General features: G+C 38.1%; 1 protein-coding gene across 1 annotated transcript; it reads left to right on the top strand.

The window, feature by feature from the left end:
• Window positions 1-6684: 6684 nt before the first annotated feature.
• Window positions 6685-7143, top strand: LOC121977552 (arabinogalactan protein 23-like). Its single transcript, XM_042530062.1, has one exon. The coding sequence runs from the start codon at window positions 6765-6767 to the stop codon at window positions 6939-6941; it is 177 nt and encodes a 58-aa protein (XP_042385996.1). The 5' UTR covers window positions 6685-6764; the 3' UTR covers window positions 6942-7143.
• Window positions 7144-27699: the final 20556 nt, after the last annotated feature.

The raw sequence follows: 27699 nt of genomic DNA on the forward strand, positions 1-27699 counted from the left end.
TTCTTCGCTGATTGTGGCTGTGAGCTTCCTTTGATCATTTCACTTGAGCCACTACTGTAAGTCTTGTGCTTAATTTCTTACTGCTGTTAAAGACTTTTTGGAGAGGTTACTCCACCGAGAAGGAGAATCCTTTAGCCGGATAGCTTCCGGGGTGTGATCTACCTGAAGATCAAGGGATCGTCCACCTTACGGACACGCCGAGGAGTAGGGGGAAGTTATCCCCGAACCTCGTAAATCTCTGAGTTAGTGTGCTGTGTTCTCTTTTTGTTTTAGTTTTCTAATTCCGCTGTGCTAACAAAGTTCTTGAAGAAATTTGTGTTTAGTATTTTTCAAAGAGGCTATTCACCCCCCCCCCCCCTCTAGCCATCTAAGATCCCAACAGAAAAGACACCGCCCAAAGAGCAAGGCCTAGAGTGGACCAAGGTCCCGCGAAGTATTTAAGTAAGTACAATAGTTGCTTAAGATACTTTCTTGAAAGCTCTTGAGAACACTTAAAAGAAGCGTGAAAGAAAGAATTTGTTCAGGGCAAATAACGTTAACAGTATTCTTATTTTTATGCCAGAGAAAAACACTCTAGAGAGAGAGAGTAGAGTGAATGCGTGAAAGAAAGAAAGAATTTGTTCAGGGCAGATAACGTTAACAGTTATGGTCTTCATTAGAGAGAGAGTGTGTGTTTTTGTTCTTAGTAGATCTTTTGTAGTTTTGAATAGAAAAAAGAATCAATTATGAAACTCAAGTAGCAACTGTTGTCCCACAATGGAGGGGCAAGCGAGGAGAGAGGGAGATCGACAATTGCCTTCTCGTGAAAGGAAAGAAGTACTCTATATGATTCCCTCCTCTTAACAGAATAGCTACTTTTATAACCGAACTCATGAATAGGTGCTAGGGTAGGGTATGAGTCCATTCCAGTATAAGCAGGCTCCACTCCTTTCTTGTTAGCTTTGAGTTTGAGGGAATCAACCTCGTATATATACCTAAGTTCTCTAACTTAAGGGCATCGACCTCATATATATAACTAAGTCAGTGCTCAAACTTCACTTAAGGGAAAGGCAGAGGATTAGAGTGAATGGCTCATCAGCAGTATTTTGTCATAAATTACCTTTAGGGCTGGTGAATCGTGAATGACTATTCAAAACTGCTGCTGATCTACAACAACAGGTCATAAATGGTGTACCATTTACTCTTTTCATTCACGACTGGTAATAAGCAGAATTTATAAGAGAGATTTTTTGGAACTCATATCATTAAGAAGAAGGTGTTGGGACAGGATACATGCGCTTTTGCCCGTGAGGTTACTATAGAGTGATGTTGAGGAGCTTTGGTAGCTGATACGCTCGACTCAAAGGAAAGGTGAAGAAAGAGCTACCTAGGACAAAAAGAAGTTAAACGAGTTCACGTTCGGGATGGTATCCAACTAATAAAGATAAAGAATAGCATATGAGAAATAGCAGCTGAAGGAGAGTCCGTATAAGCGTATGAGTCCACCGCAGCTATTGTTGTCCTGTCCTTAAGATTCAGAGTTCATGGTTGAAAGCCCTTTTACGCTCAGCAACAGGGGGAGGTCCAAGTTCCAACTTCTATCCTTATTTCTTTCTAGCTCGACCGTAGAGGCACTTTGAATATAATACAGAAGCTAGTGAGGTACTCGTATTCATTCACGTTCATAACTTTAAATAGTCATTCTAGGCCAATAGCAACTAAATCCGATAAGTCATATATCTTAGCTGTATTGTGCTCTGAACATATGCTGGGAATTCTAATCTTTACAAAACCACTGGTTCAGAGAGGGACGAATTCATCATATCATCCCGTACGAGTGCTTTTTAGCTCTTGTTTTCTGGACTTGAGTATGACAGCTGTCATTCGAAAGGACATAATCAACTCACATTGCAACCGGAACAAATTAGAATCACTTAGCTATAAGAACTGATTCAACTCGTCTAGACATTGCTGTCCTCGTACCTTACGCTACACCAACTGTCTCTGGACGCTTACGGGACTCTTAGTATAAGTAGGCACTAATGACATTCCAAAGCTTCTGCCCCTCTCTATAGGTCATCTTCTCTTGTTCAGGATGGTCACGTATGGTCACGTTAAGTTGATGCATGTGTTAAGCGTAAACGCAGACAGAAAAATTTATAAGGCAGATAACGTTAACTTAAATTGGATTTGTATGCCAGGATAAATTGATCAAATACGAGACGTGAAGAACTCGTTGATTCGCTATCGCCCTTACGTCACTTTCTTTTCTCTTTCCGACTAAAGGACTTGCCGCTCATCTTGAAATCAACTATGGTGGAAGCACGAGATCAGAGTCGTTAAAGATGGCCATTGCTCTAGGAAAGACTTTCTATCCCAAACTAGGTCCAATTCGATCGAACATAGTAAGGTCACACCATCTAATGTGGAAGATCTACATGATGAATTAGCAGAGTGTCTCACCTGGATCTCATTCTATTGGCTGGTGGGATGCATTGTACTCAGGTTGGACGTGGTACAGTATAGAGATTGAGTTTGCAATGACCACCACCATGATAATAACAATAGAAACCTCTTAGGAGAGCATGGAGGACACGCTGAGGTCTATAGGCCATTGGGGGAAAACCTAGATTACCATGACCTAAATGAACAAGATCCTCATCTTATTAGGAGCTATCCTTAGTGAGTTGGGATTCAAGTGTGGAAGATTCATTTGCCTATGTCGATAGTCCAAGTGACATATCACGCCCGACCAGACGATCATAGAATTCACAACAAGTCCGGTCTACTATAGAAACAAACTCTTATATGCGCGGGGCTACTCTTCCACTGGCGAGGGATTAGATGGAACTCTCGAATCAAGAGAAATGTAAAACACATAAAACAAATATGAAAATATTTATCAGAATGAAAACTTGGATGGGTCACATCTCTTATGAAAGAGGTGGACCCGATTTGATTTAGTCATGAACTAATTTAGTTTAGCCATGAACTAGCTTGATTTAGTTTTGAACAAACCCAAGGGGTTAATGAGCTAATTTTGGGTTAAGACATAATGGGTTCTATTTGGATTTTCTAATCCAACTCATTAATAAGGACTATATATTGATATGGTTAAGAGAAAAATAATACACAATTCATTATTGACTTGATTAAGTTTTAGAAACCTAAATCCAATACCTCTCTTTCTCCCTCTTCCTCACTCTTTCCACCGACGACAACAAGAGATTCACCTCTTGTTGTCGTGAGTCACCCAAAGGAGTTAGATCTTCCTTTTACTTCTTCTTTCTCTTCTTGATCCTTCTCCTTTGGTCATGGCTAGTACCTTTCGAAGGGAAAGCTTATCCTCTTGGAGTCATCTTGAAGTGCTCGGCTTGGATACGAATAGAGGCGAGGTTTGATAACGTCGCAAAAGGTTGATGCCTTACGCGTTATAGGACATCCATAAGGTATACTTAAAATAATTGTTATTCGATTTCATTTTATTTTTTAGATCTTGTCTATGCAATTGTATCTTGCATGTGTGTGGTATGTGTGTGATTAATAAATTAGTTTATTATCATTGTCTTCCGCTGTGCATGTTTATGAAACACATTTTTAGCATACACCGCATTTGGCATATCCCAATAACTTTATCCTTGCTCGCACTCCTGGAATGGTCAGGTACCGGGAGTGTTGCTGACATAGACCCAACACCTATCCATGCGGCAACGACTCGAAGAGGCGCCCTGCGTTGACCTAGAGGGTCTAGGCGCCTGGACGGGTCTGGGCACCTATAGTCCGGGTGCCTAGACTTGGTCCTAGCGCCTAGACAAGTCAACTTCGAGTTTACTTGTTTGGCTTCTGCTTCGATTGCTTGGGTGATTCTCTGACCATCTAGAGTTGAGGTCACCCGAACTCAACTCTGGACTTCTCTCCTCAAGTAATCTTCTGCTCTAGCTTCTCATGCCTCGAAAGTGTTGCACATGTCCTTCTAGTCCATTGGTATACTCTTCTACAGCTTCTAACTCTCGAATGTATCGAGCCTATCGACTCGCTTCCCATGTCATCCTTCTCATCCGCTACATCTTTCGCTCGATTTTTTGTGTTCATAAATCCTTGCACACTCAGACACAAGGCATTAAACATAACAGAACCTAACTTGACATGGTTGATCACATCAAAACTATCCCAGAGTACTTATAGAAAGAAGTTAAGAGGGTAGTGAATGAAGCAAAGAATGAAACTTTTGAATGATTATTTCACAAATCAGATAAAAAGAGAGGGAAAGAAATATTTATAGAATAGTCAATGTGAAAGAAAAGAATACAAGAGATCTTATCCAAATAAAATATATTAAAGATGAATACAATAGGGTATTAGTTAATGATAGAGAAATAAAAGAGCAGTGAAAGAGGTATTTTCATCAACATTTTAATGAAAGTTTAAGTGACCAACTTAACTTAGATAATTTAAGTAAGCCAAATGATTATAAAAATTTAACTTTTTATTATAGAATTCAAACTTTAAAAGTAGAACAAGGTTTAAATGGAATATACAATGGAAAAGCCGTTGGTATTATATTCCGATTGAGGTATGAAAGTGCTTAAGGAACCAAGGTATTAAATGACTTACAAAATTATTTAATATGATATTGAAAATAAAAAAAATGTATGATCAATGCAAGATAAGTACTCTAGTATTCTTATATAAGAACAATGGAAACATACAAAATTGTACAAATTATAAGGGTGTTAAACTAATGAGTTATACCATAAAACTTTAGGAAAAATTAATAGAAAAAAAATTAAGGAATGAGACCACGATGACCGAAAATTAATTTGGCTTCAAAGTTGGAAGGTCGACAATAGAAGCTATACATCTTCTTTGACAATTAATTAAAAATATCATGAGTAAAAATGAGATCTACGCATGATATTTATTCACTTAGAAAAAGTTTATGATAGAGTCCTAAGAGAAATTATATAGAGAATTATAAAAAAGTGAGGTATTGGCGTAACATATATTAAACTAATTAAAGATATGTATAAATATGTAACGATTAGAGTAAAGACTTTAGGTAGAGAAACTGAAGCATTTTCAATAAAGATAGGGCTACATCAAGAATTAGCTCTAAGTCCCTATCTTTTTATACTAATTATGGATGAACTCACTGCACATATTCAAAACATAGTACCGTAATGCATGTTGTTTGCAGATGATATTATTTTGGTAGATAAAACACGTGAAGGAAAGGTTTTAGGCTTAATAGAATAAAGATATAATATATGGAATTTAAGTTTAGCAATATTAGACATAAAGAAATAATTATTAAGATGGGAGATGATGAGTTGTCTGGAACTGATCGAGATCTTTAAATATTTAGGATCATTTTTATGAAATAAAGGGATTGAGAGAGGTGTCTTACATGGAATACAAGTAGGATAGTTGCAATGGAGAAAAGTGTCAAATGTTTTATGTGATTATAAAATACCTCTAAAATATAAAAGAAAATTCTATAAAATCGTACGTAGTTAGACCTGCTATATTATATGGAGCATAATGTTGGGCTATAACTCAAGCACATGAATAGAAGATGAGAGTTGCAGAGATGAAGATATTAAAGTAGATGTGTGGACATACGAGAATAGACAGGATAAAAAATTTGAGCATGATAGAGAAAGTCAGAATCGCATCTATTGAAAAAAAACTCCAAAAGACATATTTAAGATAGTACGGGTATGTACTTATATGACTAATAAATACTCCAGTTAGGCGACATGAAACTATGACAAATACGCATATCAAACTAGAAAGAGAAGACTAAAAAGACTTGGTTAACAACAATAAAATAAGATAAAATTTATTTAAGTATAGATGATGATATAATAAGTAATAGAGCTCAATGGCATAAAATTGTGGCAAAAGGTGAATACGCTAGCCCCCATTGCCGAGATTTGAACCCCATACCTCATTGTTGCAACACCTCATGCGCTAATTAACCACTAGACCCATCCGAGAGTACCCTCAATGGCATAAAATAAATCATATATAGGTGACTTCATTTAGTGGGATAAAGCTCGATTGTTATTATAGTATCTATAAAAAAAAATTTGTTATCCAAATTTTAATATAAAATTTTAAATAATATCTTTTCATCTTTATAATTTTTGATAAACTAAATTTTATATAAAAAATTATTTAATAAATTCATATATTTTAAAATAAATAAAGATTTTAATATCTTTTTCCTAGGAACTCACATGAACCTGAACATGGCCCATGCTTCATGAATTCAAAAGTGAATTGGGTCGACAATCACGTTGGTTTAATAAGGAGAGTTTAAAGTAAAAGTGGGGAACATTTTACAAAATCAGTGCATAATTTGATGATACGTAAAAAGTACGTGATTTAATAATTTCTTTTAAAAAGATAACAGTCTAATTTTGCCAGCTAATTAATATACCGAAATATTTGTCATGTCTAAATTAGAGACGATAGAAAATGTGAGGGCTCCGTTTTAATTGAAAGAGATAGATCAGGATGTACAATAAAAAAAATGTTTCCACTAGAAACATGCTCATCCAGACACGGAAAACTGCAAGTATACATGGCAACCACTCAATCTTCAAACAAGTGACGGCCACAAATCCCTAGTTATTGACATTTGAAGCGTTAATTGATCCTGACCACCAGAGACTTCTATAAAACTCTCACTATTTCTCATTGAACTGCCCAGCAGCGAATAAATTAAGGAGAGATCGCCAATCTTTCTCGTTTGCTTTGAATTTCCAAAAGCAAGCAATATGGAGATGAGAAGGATTGTATGCGTAGTCATCGTAGCCGTAGCATCTGCCACCTCTGCCATGGCAGCCGAGGCTCCTGCACCGGGCCCAGCCAGCGCTTCATTGGCAGTAAGTCCTGCGGTGGACGCCATCCTCGGGGCCTCACTTCTCTCCTTCTTTGCCTTCTACTTGAAGTAACTCGGTTCTGCATGCAATTTGATGATCGAAATGCAGCGACTTGGTCTCTCAATTAGAAGAAAGAAACAAAATATTCGATCGTTACATAATCGCTCCTTGTTCACATTGCATGAGATATCTACCCTTAGTCTGTCATTGTTCTTCTGATGGTTTCATGTTTCCTAATTCTAAAAATGACAATCAAGGTCATGTGTTGATGTTTGATTCATGTGATTTGTGGTTGGGCACAGTGCTGCTTTATCAGAGAATGATAAGCATTGGCTTATCATAAAACCTAAGATCGTTACATAATCGCTCCTTGTTCACATTGCATGAGATATCTACCCTTAGTCTGTCATTGTTTTTCTGATAGTTTCATGTTTCCTAATTCTAAAAATGACAATCAAGGTCCGGTGTTGATGTTTGATTCATGTGATTTGTGGTTGGGCACAGTGCCGCTTTATCAGAGAATGATAAGCATTGGCTTATCATAAAACCTAAGATCATATTTATTTTACGGAAGCATTTTTTATTGGAGATTGTCAGATTTTGTTAGCAGCGAGCAAGTCTCTTAATTCGGCTCATTGTTTCTAGGCGTTATGGGGTTATGCCTGTTCAGCAGTTTCATCAGAGAAACAAACTATTCAGGACCTTTTTGACACATTTTTGCCCATTCCTTTAGCTGCCAAGAATTATCTTCAGATCAATAATGGGGTTATAAATGATACATATGTTGCAATTTAATAAAGTGTATAATAGATTTATTAGTTTTAGAAGTTCATCGTAAGTTAAAAGAGTTGACTGATAATGTTCATTTTTGAGATCACGGTCTCATAAGTCAACAAAAAGAAACCATCGCGGAGATGATAGCAGGGGACATGGTGACAGCAGGGGACATGGTGACGAGGAGAACTCACAAGCTACCTACAAAGACTCAGTAAAAGGTTAGATTGAGCACCAAATTAAGGTAGACTCTGCGTGACCACTCTGACGCTCAAATTAACACAAGTGCTAGCGAAGAGCAAGGAAAAGAAGTAATTGAAAAGTGCAGATAGTTGCGTGCGTAAACCTACGTCCACAGGAATGGGCGTCCTTTTATAGGGCTATAGTCATACCCTTCGATTCTCCAAGTATTCCAAGATGAATGCTTGCGTTACACACGTCTCATGGGATAAGAGAATGCATTACCCATATTTTCAGGGATTAAATGGTTATGTTGTCCATGCCCTTCAGGAGGTAACGGCTACGTTGCCCTTCATCCATCCGGGGTAGTGGTTTGACAAGTCATGTAAGATGCAAGTCTCGCCTTACAGAGTTAAAGGACTAAGTTGAGGGGGAGTCGAGCAGTCGAGTTGGAGTTGGGCTCTTGAGCAGGCTGAGTTAGGTAACTGGGTTGTTGGAATCAGATGATCGAGCTGTTGGAGTCAGATACCTGACTATCAGAGTCGGGGAACCCTGCCATTGGAGTCATAGGAAGCCCAACTAGAAAAGTTTGATGATCGAGCTATTGGAGTTGGGTGCTAGCTAGCTATATTTCTGGCCCGATCCGATGTACCCACCTTACACTAGGATTGACTTATGACTCACTGACTTGACTCTTGACTCAATCTTACAATGTGTATGCTCCTGTATCTTCCATGTCATGCTCCTATATTCTCCACATCAAACGACTCGAGTCAAAGGAGACCCGAGTCCAACTAATTGAACTGCCGAGTGTGTGGCTCGCCCCTCATTTAACATTTAGGACTACCTTGTCCCCATGCTTTACTGCCTTACCCTTGTAACCCTTAGTAATATCGTAGTCGTGCGTCATTAATAGGGGACATATGTGTGATGATATATCAGAGTCATGGTTGGCTAGTCCTATCCGTCATTAATGCGAGCAAGTCTGAGGTTGACACATGGTGATGCCATGTTAAGGAATCAACCCGAGGTAATTGTTGAGATCCTACGAATTCAAGTGCCTGATCTTACAGTCCAATGTAGTAGCCCACCATTTTCCCTTCAAAATCTAATGACCAAAGTTTTCATTCTTAGGATTTATTAGGTTTTATAGTGAGGAGAGAATTGCATAACTTTTGTTGTCGTTTTCTCAGAGTTTCAACAACAATGATTTTTTGTGGCCCCAAAAACTTCCGTTTTACTATAAGTTCCTTCACCTTTCCTGTGCTCTAGCTCTTGCTATCTCTTTTGTCTCCATCTTCCTTAGTCTTCCATTGCACCCATGGTGATTGAAAGGATTTCCACTCTTTAGTATACGTCAATGACGACTGATTTTAATGAAGGGGACTTGGACCAATAACCACTACAAAAATAATAGCGAATAACGACTGAATTTTCCATCGTTATTCTGTCGAACATTGGGATTATCGACAGAATAATGACGGAATTTGTGATATCAGAAGTAATTGCATCAAAAGTGTAATTCACCGGCGGAAAATATATTCTGTCGGTAAAATTTAATGATAGAACAACTACCCCGTTGTTACAGAGCAAATGGAGGATAATAAAATTTATCGACGGAATCAAATTTCGTTTGTAAATATACCGACAGAATCATTAATTACATCGGTAATTACCGACGGAATTAATGATTCCATCAGTATTATATCAAAAGTTGACTGTGTCAATTCAATATTTTGCCAATGGAATGGTATTTTCTATCGAAAATCACCGACGAAATCATATTCCGTCGGTAAAATTTAATAAATTTTTTTAAAAATCCTCTTTTATTTACAACGTATCCTATATACAATTTTCATATCAATAAAAACAATCACAAACGATGGTAGGATAAATACAATCCACACATAAATCACAATCCATACAATATACTCCCAAATACAATGCTCACAACATACAAACAATCAAACTATCCAAAATTCAAATATAAAATACAATCATAACTGTCCAAATCTCTAAAATTCAGTACAAAACAAAGCATAACTATCCAAATACAAAATACTAACAATCATGACTATCCAAGAGTGAAAATGACAAGGCAGATGCAAAATATCCAAAATATTTACCATGATATATCTCCTACACATATATCCAAATATAATCCCATTAAAGTCAAATACAAGAGATTATAATCAGAATGAAGCAATGCAAATGCAATATATAACTCAAAATTTGTAATATATAACTAATTTTACATATAAAAAAATCACCTAGATTATATTTTGGATATCTAATGATGATGATGATGGTGTATATATCAATACGGACTCTTGATAAAATGTAATACAATTATAGATAAATATCTAATAATATTCAAATAGAATAAATAGATTTTTCTTAATTTATGCATGATAAATAAAAAAAATCAAGTTGTAGTTGAACATATCTCAAAAAAATCATATCATCAGTAGGGTTTAATGGATCTCGAGTTTCCTGTGACTCATTATCATGTTGTGATGGGGGTTGCTATGACTAATCCCATCTAGCTGTAATGACCCGCCTTCTACTGACTAGGCTGTGAGGCCAATCGTTACATTATGCTGTGCTAACTATTCCTTGACCATCATTAAATCTAAGTGCGGAAGCTATACTAATTAAAATTTTGCTAAACTATCACCATTTCTTGGTTCTACATGTGCTAAGGAGTGTAATCTAACTATTCATGGCACATTATACTTCCCCCATGGTCGAGGAACTGAACTAGAGGCTCCCTAGCACCTTTCGAGCCTCCCAATCGATCCACAGATCGATTGGAACAATTGAATCGATCCAGTGATCGATTCAGCTGGCTACTGTATGCGGGGCTTAGGTTGGATCGATCCAGTAATCGATCCAGCACGCAGTATACTGTGCTCGGCCAATATTCTGGATCGATCGGCTGATCGATCCAGACAGACCAATCGATCCAGTGATCGATCCCAGAGCCTACTGTTCGCTACAGAATTTGCTGGATCGATCGGCTGATCGATCCAGAAGCCTACTGTTCACGGTGCAAACTCCCCAATCGATCGGCTGATCGATTGAGAAGCCTCCAATCGATCGACCGATCGATTGGGGTTTCTGATTTCATACCAGAACTCTGATTTTAGCACTATTTCGTGCCAAATTCATACACGTGAGTTCTAACATGGCTATAAACATACTAGCAACATTTAACTGACATTCTAAGCATGATTACTAACAATCTAAACAGGTCTTTCATGATTCATGCATCAAAATAACAAAAAATACGGAAATAATATTATATAAAACTAAGGTTTTAGTTTGCTAGTTTCTCCAAGATCTCTACTCCAGGTTCCTTCCACACACATCTTCATCATTGCATTGACCTCCAGCCTCCGCTAGTCCACCTTTCCTTTACCTTTATCTGCAGTATAAGGAAAGAAGTATCTGTAAGCTTTCGCTTAGTAAGAAACCATCTACCTCACTAAAACATGCAATCGATGCAAATCATGCTTTGAAAACATGCTATTTGAAAAGAACATACTGAATATGCTAAACATGACATGGCATACAACACATAGAAATAAAACTGATTATAGCAATAGAACTAATCATGAATTATCATGTTGTATCAACAGAAAACTAAACTGATATAAAACTGAACTAAGCTAATACTAATCTGATGCTAAAGCTGACTGAACTCACATGACTAATTTGTGATGTTTGAAAACCATATTCATAAATAGATTAAAAAAATAATCAAGTTGCTGTTTGGGCCCGACAACTGTACTTTGCTGTGCACGCATCCCTAACTAGACCCGGGTTTGCAAGTCCCGAATTTAGTAGGGTTACTAGGTTAGCTGAACCTAGGGACGACTATGGGAGTCCAACCCAATGGATATCTAATCCAGTACAGTGCCACTGAAAAGTAAAATACTGAACATAAGCTAATAAATTCTTGTCTTACTTTTACTAGGTTGTCTAAACCTAGAACTAGGTTGTCTAAACCTAGAGGCGACTGTGGGAACCCACCCATTGGACATCTAGTTCCATAAAAGCTGTAGCAAGACCATATGAACTGTAAAAATGCTTTTATTGCATTTATCTAAGCTATTAAAATGCCTAGGATGGCATTTAACTAAGCTAAGCATTTAATCAAACGCTTGGTGTGCGCTAATTCACACCCTATTGCTAAAAATCTGCATATGACTAAAACAATACATACAATCGTACGAAAGCTACTTATACTGCAGGTGAGGGGTTTCTTACCTCCTGCTCGAAGTTTCTTACGATTCTAATCGCTAGTCTTCCGGAGAAGACGATCCTTTCGACGATCTTCTCGCGTCTATGCGTTCCTCTCGCGGAGGGGAGCGTCCTCGTATCCAAGATGTCGCTGGAAAGTCCTCCTATGGCCCTAGGGACATAAATCCCTAGGGGTGCTTGTGGTTGGCGCCGAGAGAAGAAGAGGAGAAGGGGGCGGCGGCGTGACTAGGGTGAGGGAAAAGTTTTTCTCCTTTTAGAAAATATAACAATTCCTCACTTAAATATTTATTTATATTAAGTGGGTAATTCGGCTCAACTCTAATATAAATTTAATTGCCTCCCTTTCCTTTCAGCACGGCCCTGCTGGGTTCAACTGGTTACTAGAATTATCCGTAAACCATAGGTCTCGGGTTTAATTCCTATTTAGGCCGTTTTCGTTTTCTATTTGTTTTTGCTACTTCCGCTACTCTAAAAATTCTGTAAAAATATCCTAAAATTCCAGAAAAATCATAGAATATTTCTAAATTAGTTTTGAGAATTTTTGGGTGCTACAATCCCCCATACCTTATAAAAAGTTCGTCCTCGAACTTAGAATAACTCTGGGTATTTCTGTCTCATGCTGGCTTCTGTCTCCCATGTTGCCTCTTCTGCTGTGTGACTTTGCCAAATGACTTTTACGAATGGTACCTCTTTGTTCCGCAATTTATTAACTGCTCGGTCTATTATCTGAATAGGCCGAATATCATAGCTGAGGTCTTCGCGGATTGGTACCGACTGAGGCTCAATCACCTGGGCGGCGTCTGGGATATGCTTCTTCAGCATAGAGACATGAAATACATTATGGATGGTTGACATATCCTGTGGTAGCTCTAGCTCATATGGTACCTTGCCAACTCTTCTAGCGATAAGGTATGGTCCCACATATCTGGGACTTAGTTTGCCCTTCTTCCCAAAATGCATTACTCCCTTCATGGGAGCTACTCTGAGGAATACTGAATCCCCAACTGAAAACTCTAAAGGTCTGCGCCGTGTATCAGCATAGCTTTTCTGGCGGCTCTGAGCTGTCTCTATCCTCTGGCGGATCTGCTGTATAGCTGCTGTGGTATCTACCACTAGATCTGTCTGAAGTTCTAGTTCTTTTTGTTCACCACTCTCATACCAGCAGATTGGAGATCTACACCTCCGCCCATAGAGAGCCTCGTAAGGTGCCATGCCGATGGTGGCCTGATAGCTATTGTTGTATGCAAATTCCGCTAGACTCAGATATTTGCACCAACTTCCTCTAAAATCTAGGGCACATGCGCGGAGCATATCTTCGAGTACCTGATTTACTCGCTCCGTCTGACCATCTGTCTGAGGATGGAAGGCTGTGCTGAATTTTAACTTCGTGCCCAAAGCTGAATGTACACACTCCCAGAAGTGTGATGTGAACCTACTGTCTCTGTATGAAATAATGGTTCGTGGGACTCCATGTAGTCTAACGATCTCCTTGAGATACAACTGTGCTAGCTGTTCCATGGAGTAGGATATCCTGATAGCTAAGAAGTGAGCTGCTTTAGTCAACCTGTCGACTATTACCCAGATGGTATCAAAACCATTCGTGGTTCTGGGTAGTCCCACTATGAAATCCATAGAAATGTCTTCCCACTTCTATTCGGGTATCTGAATGGGCTGCAAAACTCCTCCTGGTCTCTGATGTTCTACCTTAACCATTTGACAGGTTAGGCAGATGCTGATATATCGAGCGATGTCTCTCTTCATCCCAAGCCACCAAAAACGCTTCTTCAAGTCCTGGTACATTTTGGTGGAGCCAGGATGCATCGCATAAGGAGTCTTGTGAGCCTCATCTAAAATCTTCCTTCTGAGTTCCTCCTGATCTGGAACGCATAATCTGTCACCAAAGTATAATACCCCGCTATCTGATATTCTGAACTCTCCACCTTCTGATTCTGCTATCCCTTGCTTGATCTTCTGAATTTCAGGATCCTGTTCCTGAGCTGTCTGAATATCACCAAGCAAAGTAGACTCTAACGTTATAGTAGAGAGCTGTCCAACTATGAGTTCAAGACCGAAGTCTGTGATCTCCTTCTGTAGGGGCGGTGACATGGCTGCTAGAGATAATAGAGCAGCACTGGACTTTCTGCTAAGTGCATCTGCTACCCTATTCGCCTTTCCTGGGTGGTAGAGGATGTCTATATCGTAGTCCTTGACCAGTTCTAGACATCTGCGCTGTCGCATATTTAAATCCTTCTGAGTGAAGAAGTACTTCAGTCTCTGATGATCTGTATACACTCTGCACTGAGCTCCATACAAGTAATGTCTCCAAATTTTGAGGGCGAACACCACTGTTGCAAGCTCAAGGTCATGAGTAGGATAGTTCTTCTCATAATCCTTGAGTTGTCTGGAGGCGTAGGCGATTACCTTGCCGTCTTGCATCAGCACTGCTCCTAGTCCCAACTTAGTGGCATCACTATAAATATCAAAACTGTTTGTGTTCTCGGGTAGAGCTAGTATAGGTGCACTGGTCAATCTTCTTTTTAACTTGCTGAAGCTGTTCTCGCAGTCCTCTGTCCACCGAAATTTTCTGTTCTTTCTGGTAAGAGCTGTTAGTGGGGAGGCTATCCTGGAGAAGTCCTCTACAAACTTTCTGTAATAACCTGCTAATCCCAGAAAACTCCTGATCTCACTGGCATTCTTGGGTCTTTTCTAGTTACTCACAGCTTCTATTTTACTGGGGTCTACCATGATACCATCCCTTGAGATGATGTGACCCAGGAAGGACACCTGATCTAACCAAAATTCACATTTTGTGAACTTGGCGTACAGCTGGTTCTGCAGAAGGATCTGCAATACTGTTCTCAGGTGCTCTACGTGTTCTTCTTGAGTTCTTGAATAGATAAGAATGTCATCGATGAACACGATAACGAACTTATCTAAGTATTCTCTGAATACCCTGTTCATGAGGTCCATGAAGGTAGCTGGAGCATTTGTCACGCCAAAGGGCATGACTACGAACTCGTAATGTCCGTATCTGGTTCTGAATGCTGTCTTGGGTATATCCCCTTCCTTAACTTTCACCTGATGATAACCTGATCTGAGGTCTATCTTAGAGAACACTGCTGCTCCCTTTAGCTGATCGAACAGGTCATCTATTCTGGGAAGAGGATACCTGTTCTTGATCGTGACTTGATTCAGTGCTCTGTAATCTATGCATAGGCGCATGCTCCCATCCTTCTTCTTCACAAACAATACAGGCACTCCCCATGGTGAGTGACTAGGACGTATGAAGCCCTTGTCAAGCAGCTCCTGTAGTTGCTCATGAAGTTCCTTCAGTTCTGCTGGAGCCATGTGGTAAGGCGCTTTGGAGATATGATTTGAACCGGGAATGAGTTCTATCTTGAATTTAATCTCTCTGTCTGGTGTTAAGCCTGGTAACTCTTCAGGGAAGACTGCTGGGTAGTCACATACGACTCGAACCTCTGCTAGCTGTTGGTCCCTGTCTTGACTGGTACTGACTACATGTGCTAAAAATCCCGTACATCCTGAATCCATTAATCTCTGTGCCTTCATAGCTGAGAGAAATTTCTTGGGATTTCTCTTTGGTTCTCCGACGAACTCGAACTGTGCTTCTGCTTCAGGTTGGAATATAACTTTCTACTTACGACTCTCGATGGAGGCACCGTATCTGATCAAGAAGTCCATTCCAAGGATGACATCGTAGTCAGTCATATTTAGCACTATCAGATCACAAAAGAGTTCTCTATCTGCTATAATGACTGGCACTGCTCTGAGCCAGTGCGTGGATGCCATAATTTCCCCTGAAGGTAACGTCGTCAGAAACTGACTACTGAGTACCTCTGGGGGTATCGCTAATTTCTTTGCAAATGCCCTGGATATATAAGAATGGGTTGCCCCAGTATCGAATAAGACAGTTGTACTTTGCTGTAAAATACTAATCTGACCTGTAACAACTGTCGAGGCATTTGCTACGTCTTCTCTGGTTAAGGAGTAGATTCTTGCATTCCTCATAGCTGGAGGGGCTTATAGTCTGCCCTGGCTGATGTGTGGACCATCTAGAGCGGCCTGCATATGATGTAACTGAGCTGGCTGGCCTCCATACTGAATCGGGTGTGGTGGAGGAAGACTAGTCTTGTTCGGGCACTGCTTAGCCATATGCCCTTCCTGTCCACACTCAAAGCATCCTCGTGTGCCTTTACGACAAACTCCAGGGTGGAATTTCCCACAAGTAGCACACTTTGGATAACTGGGTTGTTTGCTAGCTGGCCCTCCTTTTGGGTAACTCCCTGGTTTACGTTTATTGCTAGAGTTCCCTTTCCAATTGGAGCTGTGGCCCTGTTGTTTCTTAGTGCCTGAACCTCCTTGACCTTTAGATTCTGAGAGAACTTGCTTCTGCTGCTTGATATTATTCTGGTAGTGCTCGGTGGTCAGAGCACTGCTGACTAGTTCTTCGGTGGTTTGCGGCCTGTGAACGCCGCCAGCCACGTTCATTGCTATTTCTGGCCTCAACATCTTGAGCATCAACCGGACTCTTTCTTTCTCTGTGCTGACTAGCTCAGGGCATAGACGAGCCAATCTATTGAATTTCTTCACGGCTTCCTCAACTGATAGGTTGCCCTGATGAAACTCAGTGAACTCGTCGTAGTGGCGGTTTGTGACCCGTATGTGAAAGAATTCTTCAAAGAACTCCTTCTCGAAGTCTGCCCATGTCATCTAGTTTACTGGGCGCTTCGCTCTGATTCTCTCCCACCACATGCGTGCATCTCCTGTCAGGCAGAAGGAGGTGCACTTCACCTTCTCATGTTCTGGCCAGTCCAGAAGCTCCATCGTACTCTCCAGTGTTTTGAACCAGGCTTGTGCATCCCATGGTTCACTGGTGCCTGAGAAGTTCTCGGGCTTGACTCTTTGCCACTGGATCAGATAGGCTTCTCTCTTTGCCTCTACTGCTACTGGTGCTGTAGGCTGGACTGGTGGAACCTCTAAGACTACTGGCGTTGCTACGTTCGGTTCCGGGGTGACGGTGGGAGTATTCTGCTGATTAGCCTTTAAGGTGGCTATCTCCTGTTGCTATTCAGCTAGCCGCTGCTATAACTGTGCCACTAATGCTGTCAGGTCTGGGGGAGGCACTGAACTGCCTGCCTCATGCTGGGGCTCAGTAGCTGGTGCCCTTCTAGCTGGGCGTCCTCGTGTCATTTCTAAAGACATAGAGGACATACATAACTAAGGCAATCATGTTTATATATCTACTATCATTATCATGTTAGGTGTTATCATCAATCAACATGCTACAGTATCTATAAACATGAAAGAAAGACATAATAAAGTGAGAGACGTTTCTTACTTGGAAGCTGCAGGTTCAATACTGATGTGTGTGTAGGAAGTATGGAAACTGCTCTGATACCACTCTGTAACGACCCGCCTTCTACTGACTAGGCTGTGAGGCCAATCGTTACATTATGCTGTGCTAACTATTCCTTGACCATCATTAAATCTAAGTGCGGAAGCTGTACTAATTAAAATTTTGCTAAACTATCACCATTTCATGGTTCTACATGTGCTAAGGGGTGTAATCTAACTATTCATGACACATTATACTTCCCCCATGGTCGAGGAACTGAACTAGAGGCTCCCTAGCACCTTTCGAGCCTCCCAATCGATCCACAGATCGATTGGAACAATTGAATCGATCCAGTGATCGATTCAGCTGGCTACTGTATGCGGGGCTTAGGTTGGATCGATCCAGTGATCGATCCAGCACGCAGTATACTGTGCTCGGCCAATATTCTAGATCGATCGGCTGATTGATCCAGACTGACCAATCGATCCAGTGATCGATCCCAGAGCCTACTGTTCACGACAGAATTTGCTGGATCGATCGGTTGATCGATCCAGAAGCCTACTGTTCGCGGTACGAACTCCCCAATCGATCGGCTGATCGATTGAGAAGCCTCCAATCGATCGACCGATCGATTGGGGTTTCTGATTTCATACCAGAACTCTGATTTCAGCACTGTTTCGTGCCAAATTCATACACGTGAGTTCTAACATGGCTATAAACATACTAGCAACATTTAACTGACATTCTAAGCATGATTACTAACAATCTAAATAGGTCTTTCATGATTCATGCATCAAAATAACAAAAAATGCGGAAATAACATTATATAAAACTAAGGTTTTAGTTTGCTAGTTTCTCCAAGATCTCTACTACAGGTTCCTTCCACACACATCTTCATCATTGCATTGACCTCCAGCCTCCGCTAGTCCACCTTTCCTTTACCTTTATCGCAGTATAAGGAAAGAAGTATCTGTAAGCTTTCGCTTAGTAAGAAACCATCTACCTCACTAAAACATGCAATCGATGCAAATCATGCTTTGAAAACATGCTATTTGAAAAGAACATACTGAATATGCTAAACATGACATGGCATACAACACATAGAAATAAAACTGATCATAGCAATAGAACTAATCATGAATTATCATGTTGTATCAACAGAAAACTAAACTGATATAAAACTGAACTAAGCTAATACTAATCTGATGCTAAAGCTGACTGAACTCACATGACTAATTTGTGATGTTTGAAAACCATAATCGTAAATAGATTAAAATAATAATCAAGCTGCTGTTTAGACCCGGCAACTGTACTTTGCTGTGCACGCATCCCTAACTAGACCCGGGTTTGCAAGTCCCAAATTTAGTAGGGTTACTAGGTTAGCTGAACCTAGGGACGACTATGGGAGTCCAACCCAATGGATATCTAATCCAGTACAGTGCCACTGAAAAGTAAAATACTGAACATAAGCTAATAAATTCTTGTCTTGCTTTTACTAGGTTGTCTAAACCTAGAACTAGGTTGTCTAAACCTAGAGGCGACTGTGGGAGCCCACCCATTGGACATCTAGTTCCATAAAAGCTGTAGAAAGACCATATGAACTGTAAAAATGCTTCTATTGCATTTATCTAAGCTATTAAAATGCCTAGGATGACATTTAACTAAGCTAAGCATTTAATCAAACACTTGGTGTGCGCTAATTCACACCCTATTGCTAAAAATCTGCATACGACTAAAACAATACATACAATCGTACGAAAGCTACTTATACTGCAGGTGAGGGGTTTCTTACCTCCTACTCGAAGTTTCTTACGATTTTAATCACTAGACTTCCGGAGAAGACGATCCTATCGACGATCTTCTCGCGTCTATGCGTTCCTCTCGCGGAGGGGAGCGTCCTCGTATCTAAGATGTCGCTGGAAAGTCCTCCTATGGCCCTAGGGACGGAAATCCCTAGGGGTGCTTGTGGTTGGCGCCGAGAGAAGAAGAGGAGAAGGGGGCGGCGGCGTGACTAGGGTGAGGGAAAAGTTTTTCTCCTTTTAGAAAATATAACAATTCCTCACTTAAATCTTTATTTATATTAAGTGGGTAATTCGGCCCAACTCTAATATAAATTTAATTGCCTCCCTTTCCTTTCAGCACGGCCCTGCTGGGTTCAACTGGTTACTAGAATTATCCGTAAACCATAGGTCTCGGGTTCAATTCCCGTTTAGGCCGTTTTCGTTTTCTATTTGTTTTTGCTACTTCCGCTACTCTAAAAATTCTGTAAAAATATCCTAAAATTCCAGAAAAATCATAGAATATTTCTAAAATAGTTTTTAGAATTTTCGGGCGCTACACTAGCAATGATTGCTTGCATCTGGGCTAATGCCCGCTCCTGAACATCCCACCTCTCCTCCCACCTATAATCCATCATTGTCATTTGAGTCTTCAATTCTTGATTTTATTTTCTTAATGACTCCACCTCAGAAGAAGAAGAAGAAGAAGAAGAAGAAGAAGAAGAAGAGGAACTAGCATGACCCCTAGGAGTTCTCAAGCGATCAAATACCACCTTAGCCTGAGAGCCAAGGCTGTAGAGGGAGGAGTTCTTTGTCCTTCCACCCACAACATCATAATAAATATCATTTATGTTAGGATGTATACTAAAAGCCTAGCTTTTGGTATAAACATTTATCTAGAAATAAGAATCACATTGGTCAAATGTCTACATTTATGATAAATGTAGTTGTTCAATTAATTTAGATTGTAGATAACATGGTGTGTGGTGTCACACACAGATGATCATGTTATCAGTACCTTATAAATTATAAACAGTAGCTCATGACCAAGATGGAAAGGAACAAACCATTGGAAGGTCGTAGTGTAATTAGGTATTAGTTTATCTTAACTATATAATTACACTAGTACACTTAGAGTGTATTGAGTAGGACCATTAGAGGTTGTTTCTTTTTATACTGACTTTATAAAGGAACAAAGACCTCAGTTATTATGGAAGTGTGTGCTCTTAATCCTAATATAATAACAAGCACATATATTTGATATTTATTTCTTTAATTTATCAATGGGTGTGATTTAGTTAGATAAATCAATAAGCCCGGTAAGTTAGGAAATGATATGACTTATAGTGTGTGTTGTTGATTATAGAAGAAAACTGTGTCCTAGTAATCTAGGTTGAGAATGTCCCCAAGAGGAGCTCATAAGGATTGTCATGTTAAACCCTTCAGGTGGACTTAGTCCGACATGATGATAAGGTTGAGTGGTACTACTTTTGGACTAAGATATTAATTAAATGTGTTGTCAGTAACTCACTTAATTAGTGGACATTCGACATCTTAAACACAGGGAGACTAACACACTCATAATAAGAAGGAGCCCAAAATGTAATTTGGGATTGGTGCGGTAGTTCAATAATAGTTCTCTAGTGGAATGAATTATTATTGATAAAATTAAGTTGTGTGTTCGGGGCGAACACGGGATGCTTAATTTTATCGGGAGACCAAAACCAATTCCTCCTCTCGGTCCCTATCGTAGCCTCTTAATTATAGAGTACTATACCCACCTATACCCACCTTCTTACCCATCCCATAGGGGCCGGCCAAAGTTTGGTTCATGGGTGCTTCAAGGTGGCCGGCCCTAGCTTGGGTTCAAGCTTGGTGTGGCCGGCCCAAATTAAAATAAAAGGATTTTTATTTTTAAAAACATGATTTAAAAGAGAGTTTAAAAATTTAAATCTTTGCTTTTATAAGATTCTACAAAAGATTAAGAGAAGAACTAAATCTCTTTCCTTATTTGTAGATTAAAAATGTTGATTTTAATTTTGGTAAAAACTTTTCTTTTAACCATGTTCATGATTTAAAAGTTTAAAAATTAATAATTCTCTTTTATTATTTTCTACAAAAGATTAAGAAAAAATTTGATATCTTTCCTTATTTGTAGATTGAAAGGAGATTTTAATTTTTAGAGATAACTTTCCGGAAATTATCCACATGTTTAAAGAAAGATTTAATTTATAAAATTTCTTTTTTATTAACCAATCATGAAGGGATAAAATTTTTGAAGAAATTTTTTATAAAATTCCTGAAGCAAATAAGGAAGTTTTAATTTGTGTTTAAAATTTTTATTTGCTTGGAGATTTGGTGTGGTCGGCCATTATAATAATGAGAAGAAAAATTATTTTTAATTAAATAAAATTTTCCTTTTCATGGCAAAAGAATTAAGGAAGTTTTTATTAAAATTTCCTTATTTGCCAAGACCAAGGATTATAAAAGAGGTGGAGGAGCCACTACTCCCAAATTCTCTCAAGAGGTTGTTCACCCATGAAGGCTCCTCCACCTCCTCTTTTATAATCCTTGGTCTTGGCAAATAAGGAAATTTTAATAAAAACTTCCTTAATTTTTTTGCCATGAAAAAGAAAAATTTATTTAATTAAAAATAATTTTTCTTCTCATTATTATAATGGCCGGCCACACCAAATCTCCAAGCAAATAAAAATTTTAAACACAAATTAAAACTTCCTTATTTGCTTCCGGAAATTTTATAAAAAATTTCTCCAATAATTTTATCCCTTCATGATTGGTTAATAAAAAGGAAATTTTATAAATTAAATCTTTCTTTAAACATGTGGATAATTTTCCAAAAGTTATCTCTAAAAATTAAAATCTCCTTTTAATCTACAAATAAGGAAAGATATCAAATCTTTTCTTAATCTTTTATAGAAACTAATAAAAGAGAATTATTAATTTTTAAACTTTTAAATCATGAACATGGTTAAAAGGAAAGTTTTTACCAAAATTAAAATAAACCTTTTTAATCTACAAATAAGGAAAGAGATTTAGTTCTTCTCTTAATCTTTTGTAGAATCTTATAAAAGGAAAGATTTAAATTTTTAAACTCTCTTTTAAATCATGTTATCCACATAAGAAAAATTTTAAAAATAAAAATACTTTTATTTTAATTTGGGCCGGCCACACCAAGCTTGAACCCAACCTAGGGCTACCAATAAAAGTTTAAAAGTTCATCAGCTACCAATGAATCCTACTTAAGTTAATATAACCTAGCTTTAGATGGCAAAGATATAATTGGTTCATTTCCGAAGGTTGCTTTCTCTTAAAGTTAGAAGATGTGTTACTAATTTCCATTTGTTGCATCGTGAGAGTTATTGGATTATAAATTGTCAACCAACATACTAGAATAGATAACTTCCCTATTTTTCTTGATAACAACTTTGTTATCAAAATAGACACAATATCTATTCTATAATAGTTTAGAAACTGAAATCAGGTTCTTTCTAAACTTAGTATGTAAAGACAATTTCTAATAATCCATATTTTATTCATATTAGAGAATAAACCTCTCCCACTGCAACAGCTGCTACTTTTGCAGTAATGCCCATGTGGACGGTGTTTTTATTTTCATTTAGTTGTCGGGTTTCCTGGAACCCTGCAATGAATTGCAGACATGATTAATGGCATCTGTATCTACACTCCAGGTTCTAGTAGATAACACCACTAGACATGTTTCAACTAATGAATTAAATACACCTAAATTGTTCTTAGTTCTAAGAAGACAGTCTACCTTAATGTCCAAGTCCTATTTCCAATCATTACAATTGGGACTACTAAGTCTTTTCTATAGTATAACAACTAGAGGATTGACAAACATTTTAAATCCTAAGAATCACAAAAATATTTGGTCAAGATCAATTCTTTTAAAATCCCTATGAATTTTGTATGCCACGATAGTGTGGACGTATACTAAATCAAAAAGTGATTTTATCCATTAATTTTATTATCTCGTCAACTTTACTTTATGACGAATAAAATTAATAGTTGATCTGTCTTTGATCAAATATTTGGTCAAAACTTTTTTTGAATTTAAAATAACATTGATTCCTCAAACAATATTATTTAAATTCACCAACACCTCAAACACCGTGAATTTTGCATGCTACGATAGTGTGGACATATACAAAATTTAAACATTTACAAGAGGAGGGTTTTACCCATTAATTATATTGTCAATAAATCTTTATGACAAAATAAAATTACCTCAAACACCGTGAATTTTGTATACCACGATAGTGTGGACGTATACAAAATCAAACATTTATAAGAGGAGTTTTTAATTTTATTATCTTGTCAACTTATTTAGTTGACAAATTAATAGTTCGTTTTCTTCGGTCACACAAACAATAGCAGTGACTCCGATGGGGAGGATACTATTAGACATGCCTAAGTGTATACCATTACTTGACACTAAGTCCATTAATAAGATTGTGCCCCTTCCGATGGGGAAGATCACACGCTCTTAATTAACTTCCTATAGTCATCCAAAATGGAAGTTTAAGCTAGTGATCTGCAAACAAGCTCATCCGATATGGAGGAAGGCACTCAGAGCCAACGCACAAGCTTGTTGCATCACTTATAAACCAGTAATGGAGACCGTGGAATTTATTTAAAAATAAATCCCTCTCCCACTTAGTTATTTAAACTAAGGAATTTTGACTATGCTAGCCTACTTAGCATACATACTAACAAACACACACAACACAGCATAAAAAGCAATAAATAGAAAAACTAATTTTCAACTATTATGGCTTTTATCTATTGCTGTCCTCCGTGTGTCGCTAACCCTAGCTGCTGCCATCTTTGGCCACCGCCACCGGGTCTAGTTGTCGCATCCATCTTGCTCCTAGTTCCGCAGTGCCTCTGGTCCTCAAAAGGTTCCACGCCTTGCAAGATTTGATCCGCGACATAAATAGAATTTTACATTTTTCGATCCTATATTCCTCGAAGGAATGTACATGTAAACTAGATCGAACATAAAATCCTAATAAAACTAAATACAGCTCCTGCTGTATTTTATAATACAATCATGCACACACAATAAAATGCCCTTGACATGTCCAAGGGTCCAATCACACACATAATAACTATAAGCCATAATAGTTGGATCCTGCATCCACAAAGTTAGCACATCCTACTATTAACCTACCTAAATTATGTATGACATGTGCATAATTAAACTAATACCAAATACACAGAGGCAAAACCCTAGCTCTGATACCAATTGTTGGTTGCTACTCGGAAAACCTAATGGTTCCACTGTACAAAAATTTTGTACAAAGGTCTGAACCTTTTCCTAGCTACCATGTGTTCTTTTAAATTTAACTCGGATCGCCTACGGAACTTAACACGTTTGATCCTAAGTTTAATTTATTTGTTCTTTTATGTTTAGACTTAGATCTCCTGCGGAACTTAACACTTTCGATCCAAATCACCTAGGTTATTAATTCTATTAAATATTAATTTCCAAAATTGGCTTCCAGTACTGACGTGGCGAGGCACATGACCTTATTGGATATGGGAGCAACCACCACCGACTAGACAAAGCCTTTTAAGGAAAGCTAATATTTAATTTCCTTAAATAACTTTAGGTCAACCGAAAAGAACAATCAAATCACAAGGAAAAGAAAAAACAAAAGAACACAACATCGAAAACAAATTCGAAATACTAGAATCGCATTCCTCTTGTATTTGGTATTTTTACAAAGAAATAAAACTAGCATGATGCGGAAAAACATTACTAGTTATACCTTTCTTTTAAAGACAAAGACCTCTTGATTTTCTACCGTATTCCTCTTCTAACCTCGGACGTTGTGTGGGCAACGATCTTCCGAGATGAGAACCACCTTTCCACCTTCCTTCTTTCTTCTAGATTTCGGCCACAATAAATTTCTTCAAGGATGAAGAATTTCGGCCACCACCAATGCTCCATGGGATGCTAGAGACGAGGCTTGCTTTTTCTTCTTCTTCTCCTTCCTTGATCCGGCCACAAACAAGAGCTCCACCAAGAAGATAGGTTTCGGCCAACAAGAGGAGAGGAGAGAAATAGGGCCGGCCGCCAAAACCAATGAAGAGAGGGAGGAAAAGAATAGAGGTTGTTCACCCATGAAGGCTCCTCCACCTCCTCTTTTATAATCCTTGGTCTTGGCAAATAAGGAAATTTTAATAAAAACTTCCTTAATTCTTTTGCCATGAAAAGGAAAAATTTATTTAATTAAAAATAATTTTTCTTCTCATTATTATAATGGCCGGCCACAACAAATCACCAAGCAAATAAAAATTTTAAACACAAATTAAAACTTCCTTATTTGCTTCCGGAAATTTATAAAAAATTTCTCCAATAATTTTATCCCTTCATGATTGGTTAATAAAAAGGAAATTTTATAAATTAAATCTTTCTTTAAACATGTGGATAATTTTCAGAAAGTTATCTCTAAAAATTAAAATCTCCTTTCAATCTACAAATAAGGAAAGATATCAAATCTTTTCTTAATCTTTTGTAGAAACTAATAAAAGAGAATTATTAATTTTTAAACTTTTAAATCATGAACATGGTTAAAAGGAAAGTTTTTACCAAAATTTAAATCAACCTTTTTAATCTACAAATAAGGAAAGAGATTTAGTTTTTCTCTTAATCTTTTGTAGAATCTTATAAAAGGAAGATTTAAATTTTTAAACTCTCTTTTAAATCATGTTATCCACATAAGAAAATTTTAAAAAATAAAAATCCTTTTATTTTAATTTGGGCCGACCACACCAAGCTTGAACCCAAGCTAGGGACGACCACCTTGAAGCACCCATGAACCAAACTTTGGCCGGCCCTAGCTTGGTCTCCAAGCTAGCTTGGCCGGCCCCTATGGGATGGGTAAGAAGGTGGGTATAGGTGGGTATAGTACTCTATAATTAAGAGGCTACGATAGGAACCGAGAGGAGGAATTGGTTTTGGTCTCCCGATAAAATTAATCATCCCGTGTTCGCCCCGAACACACAACTTAATTTTATCAATAATAATTCATTCCACTAGAGAACTATTATTGAACTACCGCACCAATCCCAAATTACATTTTGGGCTCCTTCTTATTATGAGTGTGTTAGTCTCCCTTTGTTTAAGATGTCGAATGTCCACTAATTAAGTGATTTACTGACAACTCATTTAATTAATATCTTAGTCCAAAAGTAGTACCACTCAACCTTATCATCATGTCGGACTAAGTCCACCTGCAGGGTTTAACATGACAATCCTTATGAGCTCCTCTTGGGGACATTCTCAACCTAGATTACTAGGACACAGTTTTCTTCTATAATCAACAACACACACTATAAGTGATATCATTTCACAACTTACCGGGCTTATTGATTTATCGAACTAAATCTCACCCATTGATAAATTAAAGAAATAAATATCAAATATATGTGCTTGTTATTATATTAGGATTAAGAGCACACACTTCCATAATAACTGAGGTCTTTGTTTCTTTATAAAGTCAGTATAAAAAGAAACGACCTCTAATGGTCCTACTCAATACACTCTAAGTGTACTAGTGTAATTATATAGTTAAGATAAACTAATACCTAATTACACTACGACCTTCCAATGGTTTGTTCCTTTCCATCTTGGTCGTGAGCAACTGTTTATAATTTATAAGGTACTAATAACATGATCATCTGTGTGTGACACCACACACCATGTTATCTACAATATAAATTAATTGAACAACTACATTTATCATAAATGTAGACATTTGACCAATGTGATTCATATTTCTAGATAAATATTTATACCAAAAGCTAGGCTTTTAGTATATATCCTAACAATCTTTCACTTATACTAAAAGACTAAGCTGTCATATCTGCTGCCATACATCTGATTCTCAACCCTTCAACATGCCCATCAAAAGCTCTTGCCTTAAGGGCCTTAGTGAAAATATCTATAGGTCATCATCTGATGCAATCTAGGCAGCAACAACTTTTCCTCGTTTATACGATTTCTCGTAATGGGTGGTACTTGCGCTCTATTGTGTTTACTTGCCTTATAGACTCATGATTTCTTCGAGTTTGCTACTGCACCACTATTATTACAATAAATTGTAATAATTTTTGGACAAACCAGAAAATCATATCTAAGTCTATCTTGAGGTTATTGAGTCATTCAGCTTTTATGACTACCTCAGAGGTTTGCCATATACTCAGCTTCTATGGTGGAGTCCAGAAAAACACCTATGCTTATCACTCTTCCATAGTTATGACTTTACCTCCTAAAGTAAACATAAAACCCCGAGGTTGACTTACTATTGTCCCTATCCGACTGGAAGTCAAAATCCGTGCAACCCACAGGGACCAAAATAACTGCCTTGTAAGCTAGCATATAATCTCTAGTGCCTCTAAGGTACTTCAATATATGCTTTACTGC

The sequence above is a fragment of the Zingiber officinale genome, chromosome 4B (assembly GCF_018446385.1).
Source record: "Zingiber officinale cultivar Zhangliang chromosome 4B, Zo_v1.1, whole genome shotgun sequence".
Classification (NCBI taxonomy): Eukaryota; Viridiplantae; Streptophyta; class Magnoliopsida; order Zingiberales; family Zingiberaceae; genus Zingiber; species Zingiber officinale.

Coding starts and splice junctions, on each gene's coding strand:
- LOC121977552 (XM_042530062.1), top strand. CDS start 6,765: ATGGAGATGAGAAGGATTGTATGCGTAGTCATCGTAGCCGTAGCATCT.